Genomic DNA, 5906 nt, shown 5'->3' on the forward strand with positions numbered 1-5906 from the left:
GGCTAAGGGTTCGGATGCTTGCTTTCTAATCTCATGTTCTTGGGTTCAAAGGTTATTTTTTTCGAACTAAAAACTCCGCTCCTTAAAGACACTTATGCCACTTTAAGACAGCTATGTTACCACAAAATTGGCGTGATTATTCCCAACAATGCCTTCTGTATGAAAAGGTCAGAACTAAACCACAGCTGCACTATTGGGGTTATGTTACGTAGTGTTCCTTCTCAGACCTATGTTACCAAAATTTTCCCATTATGGTGCGGTTTGGAGTTTGACACGAAAGCAGGTCACATTCCCGCAAAATTAGTCCTTATCAGCAATTTTCTTGAAACAATAAACAATAAAGAACGCCCTCAGTCTGTGATGACCAAAATATTAACCAATGACTCTCCCTCAGCATGCATGATCTATTTATACAGAAGGGCTTTTAATACGGCAGTATTACCGCAATATTTGGTATTAATGAATGGTACATGTCAGTAAGTGTACTGGTATTATTGCCGCAATATTGCCTGGACTACTGTCTGGAAAACTTTAGTTTTAGCAATTTAATGTGGAATCAAAATTTTCTATTTTTTTTTTTTAACCTCATGACTAATAGTACATCTTAATGCTAACCAAAGAAACTAAGAAAGAAACAAGATTAACATTAATCAGAATGTTTTTTTTTTTTTTAACCTTATTTCAATTTTTATATTTTTTGTAGTTATTCTGTAAACAAACAGAGCCAGCAGACATTCACATGGGCATTCCAGAAAGCAGACTATGAGAGTACTGATATTCATGGCACTATGTACCGTAATGATGTGTAAGTACCTCATATGCATAATTTATTAACATATCACATTACCATTTTTCTGTATACTGATATGCCACAGTGCTTACTGTACATTGCATATTTTAGTGTGTATAACTATTGTAAAATTATTTGACTTGATATTTTGTTTTAAATATGGAAAAATTTTCATTTAAAAACAAGATCAAATAACTTAATTTTTTTGGCTAATTTACAAACCTTCATTTTATTATCATCAATATTGTTAAATTAATATATTAATTTATTTTTTTTGCTGTTAATTTTATATTACTAAGTTATTACTCTGAAAAGAACTGGCCTATGACAGGAGTTAAATATACACTATTATTTTTATTGATTGTATTATTAGTATTAAAGGTGTTGTTATTGTCATATTTATTTGTTATTTTTTATTATAAGTATTGTTGCATTATAAGTTCAGTTTCCCTAATTAACTGCATTATAGTCATAAAAGAAGTGTAGGCTGTTGAAGAGACTGTACCCAAGTGCTGACCGCAAAGTCACAACTCCATAAAAAATATAGTTGGCCTTCCAATTTGAGACCACCTTTGGGATCTGGAAATTTTCGGTGATCTCAGGGTTCGGTGTCCACATAGAGGGTTAGCAGTAGTGTTAATAGATTGAAGATTGTTTTGGTTGTCTCCAAATAGAGGGGGTCTCAAATTAGAGGGTGCACTGTATTTATATATTAAAGGAGGCAGCTTAGCTTAGTGGACTAATCTGGTGGCAGCCACTGTGTGTGCGCTGAACCGTGGAGATCTCTTGGTCCCCGGTTCAATTGCCATCGCTGCCGTCCTTGTGTTTCAGCTAGAGGGCTGAAATGCAATTTACGATATCGCACTGTCTTTCGGATGAGACGTTTAAGCCGTTGGTCCTGTGTGCATTTATGGCCCATGTGCATTTAAAAGAACACAGTACACTCTTCGGAAAAGAGTAGGGGATTGTCTCCCGGTGTACTGTCCAATCACCACCAGAAGGACCCAACTGGAAATAAGTCTTCTTTAGACTTTCGTGGGTTATCTTTGGCGTTTACACCAGTTAAATCCATCCATTCGCTGTTCATTTTTCATTTCATTGTGTCTCTTGTAGGGCAATCATTTATAGCATTGAGCTTACCAACACGGTCGATGGCGGTGCTGCCTTCTGCAAGACATGCCCTGTAGGCAGTGACATGGAGGGGTGAGTTCACTACTAAATAGATTTGGCTTTGCAAATAAAAACTCGCTCTATTCAAATAGTATAAAAGCATGCCGTAGATGATATTAGAAAAAAAATGGCCTTGCAGTGTGCATGGTAAATGCATACGGTTGCACAGTACCTGCAAATTAAGCACTAAATAGGGTAGGGGTTTGAATCAAATGCTGTTCAAATTGCTTGTGTCTGTGGGTAAAGGAGGTACAGTTAATGCTACTTTATTAATTACTACTAGCTGCAACATTATGAAAAAATTAAGTAATCACCTGAGTGAAGTACTGTTATCCAATTTCTGGGGGGTTATAGAGTGTATTGATATTAAAATGATACTACAGTATATTGTAAATGTACAGTTTTTCTTGTTACTGTTGTAATTAAACATAATACTGTATACTCTTCAAATATATTACTCCCATCAAAAAGATTAGCTATAGATGGATGGTTTGTTTTATGGTGCTAAATGCATGCATACCATTTTATTATCTTGTAATAACAAATTTGTTATAGTAAATACAACATGTATTAAAGAGCATGCACAAATATAACAATATACTACATTAATGCATGTATAAATGATTATATATATATTATAATTTTTATATAATATGTAATATCTTGAGTGTTACTATAATCTTGAATATTGGAGGTTTTTTTTGTTTCATCCTAAAAGTCAGTAAAAATATTGTGTGATGCTCAAAGTTGTTTGTATATTGGGGAGGTCTTAGTGGGGCCTTGCATTAAATTGTTACTATATGATCAGCACTTACATAGTATCCAACATCTACGTTGCTCTAAAAATGATTTATTATAAAAGCAAAGCAAAGCTACGGTAGCCCATTGTTGCAATATAAAAAAAACAACATTCTCAAAATTTGCTAAAGAGGGCAATGTGTAGACAAATTCTACATTCCCACCAGTGTTTGCAAACAGTGTATATTAGTGTAACCAATGACCTTTTAATATGCATATTGCTATCCAGTGTAAATGGGAATGGGGACCTTTCCAAAGCATCAATTAAACTTACAGTTGACCAATCGGAACAGGCCAGGATTGTGCGCTTCTCTGACAAACATGGGTGTTAACCAACAATTTGTGTTCACATACGCTTAGCAGGAAAGTCCATTTTCGCTGATTTCTGTTTGCTTAGCAGAGTAAAGGGGTTTCATTTAAGTGCACCTGATACTGACGTGTACATTCTGGTCATGGTTCCACACACTGGAACACAGTATTTTGTGCATTGACCCAAAAAGAGTGTAGATTTATACTGTAGTATGCTTTGGAAGCGGTTTGGCGCTATAGAAATAGTTTGGTTTCCCAACCTTGAGGTTGGGTTCAAATCCTTCACTGCATTTTTCGCTTATGTCCTTGTGAGCAAGGCACTTTATCTGCATTGCTTCAGTTTACCCAGCTGGGTACCAGCAAATTGCTGAGAGTAACCTGTGGTGGACTCTCTTCGATTGCAGGAGGAGCATCACACTCTGCAGATAAGCTCCAGCCCTAGCAGTTCTGTGGCTCACAGCCCTATGAGCGCTGTGGCTCACAACCCTATGAGCCCTGTGGCTCACAACCCTATGAGCCCTGTGGCTCACAGCCCTGTAAGCCCTGTTGCTGGGCAAGGATTTTTTAGTTTATATTGTAGTGTGCCTAATAAGCTATAATACTGCATGCATATCTAACCTCCTAATCTGTTTTACACGCTCACACACTTTAGCTGCATCCCATGCTCGGAAGGCTACTACATTACCAACAAAACTAGGAAGTGCGAGCAGTGTCCGCCAAGTAAGTAGAACAATAGCATACTTACCTTTAACAAACCTGACTGCATGTTGCCACTACGGATTACACACAGAGTTAACATACTGCTAACTACGAGTATACTCATGTTGCAGGGTAAGTGAGGGTTAGCTTCATAAACAAAATGGCATCCCAAGTAACGTAAAAAAACCCCGAATTTGTTGGTATATATGCTGGCGTCCCATGCTGCGCAAAATGTGCTTGTCTAAAAGTGTGTAGAAAAGAACTATAATGAAAATGTAACTGTTTCAGCCGAAGCGGCTGATATGCAATTAATTTACAATAGCGCACCATCTTTCGTAAGAGAAAGTTTAAGATGTTGAATCTGCGTCCAACATCGCTTGTCTGCACTTGTACTGCCGCCAGTATTTGTGGGTTGCCCTTGGTGTGTTATCTCCACACAAAGATCCACATGAACACATGTAATCACAAACTAAACTAAATCTGGAACATTCTGGTTCTGCCCCTGAAAACATTGATTGATCTTGCCACAACACCATTAAGAAAACCTCAAGCAACACAGGGACATACAACAACATTAACAAAGACCACTAAATATATAACACAACCAAGAACCAAGGAACAGTTAAATAGAGCAGTTTAGTCAAACAAGTGAGTAATTTTAATGATAATGATAGTAATGATAATTGTAATGATAATGTCAGTGTCAGTATTAATTTTATATTTTTTTTATTTAAGATACATACCTTCAGAATGCTCATCCCTATGGAAAGGAGTCCTGTATTCCATGTGGAGAAGGGTTGAAGGTGTACAAGAATTCTGTGTGCTACGCTGAATGTCAAATCGTATACAATTACAAACATTATGATCTCTCACCGTTAAAAGGGTAGGTATAGAATATATATATTAGCCACCTGTGTTATCAAATACACAATTTCTTCATCATGGATATGTAATTATTTGTAATTCTTAAAGCTGAACAAAGGGCGATGAGCAATTAGTTTAAGGAATAGGCGTAGCTTAGCCTTTTATTATTATTATTATTATTATCTTTATTATTATCTTATTACTATTGTTAATATTATTAGTAATTTTATTTTCTCGGTTGCCCTATATAATTTCTGTGTATTAAGCACATAGGGGCAAGGCGCAATATGCGCTATATAAATGTAACATATTATTATTATCATCATCATCATCATCATCATTATTATCATCATTGTTATTTAATAATAATAATAATAATAATAATAATGAAAATGATGATGATGATGATGATAATAATAATAATAATAATGTTATATTTATATAGCGCATATTGCACGTCGCCCCAATGTGCATTACACAGAAATTATATAGGACAGCCAAGAAAATAAAATTATTAATAATGTTAACAATAGTAATAATAATAATAATAATAATAATAATAATAATAATAATAATAATAATAATAATAATAATAATAATTATTGTTATTGTTGTTGTTGTTGTCGTTGTCGTTGTTGTTAGTGCCTAACTGATTAGCTACATATATCACTACTGAGATATTTCTGTTAAATAATATTATTTCTATTTCATTTGCTATTGGCTCATGCATAGCAAGCAACAAGGAAAATTGACAGGGGGATATATAACATATAAGATTGTATCATTGCCATGTAAACAGGAAATGATCTGACGAATACAGATTGTGCATTCAATGCAATTTATTGTATGGTGTAGACTACGATAATTGTATTTGAGGTAAAAATAATGGCATTGCAATTTGTTCATACAAATACTAATACTGGTTTATTTCATATTTTTTAATATTTTTATTTGCCTACCTTAGTTTCCATTCTGTGATGACTGGAGCAAGTTTCACTGCCAAGGGAACCAAATTCAATCATTTGTTCAACATAAGCTTGTGCGGAAACAATGGAATCGGTGAAGCATTGTGTAAAAACAATGTTACAGTTCATTCTGAGGTAATTTTATATTATATATAATGAAAAAAAAAATATACACGATGCAAACACATATTTAATCACACTAAAGTAACATTTTCAATTAAAACTAATATATTAAATAAGGTTAAATAAGGCACAATAAGAAACCCAAAACTATATATATATATATATATATATATATAACATAAATCAAG

The 5906-nt window shown here is 34.3% G+C and overlaps 1 protein-coding gene across 1 annotated transcript in view; it reads left to right on the plus strand.

Annotated features, from left to right (window-relative positions):
* The window catches only part of LOC117105511 (UPF0577 protein KIAA1324-like), a 20981-nt gene that overhangs the window by 6669 nt on the left and 8406 nt on the right, over positions 1-5906 (plus strand). The window contains exons 9-13 of the mRNA XM_033246676.1: positions 704-805; positions 1904-1993; positions 3720-3787; positions 4502-4649; positions 5595-5730. Of these exons, the coding sequence (XP_033102567.1) occupies positions 704-805; positions 1904-1993; positions 3720-3787; positions 4502-4649; positions 5595-5730 (544 nt within the window). The remainder of the gene's footprint in view (positions 1-703; positions 806-1903; positions 1994-3719; positions 3788-4501; positions 4650-5594; positions 5731-5906) is intronic.

This window comes from Anneissia japonica, unplaced genomic scaffold (genome assembly GCF_011630105.1).
Source record: "Anneissia japonica isolate Jap-2015-1 unplaced genomic scaffold, ASM1163010v1 scaffold640_len1575945_cov177, whole genome shotgun sequence".
Lineage (NCBI taxonomy): Eukaryota > Metazoa > Echinodermata > Crinoidea > Comatulida > Comatulidae > Anneissia > Anneissia japonica.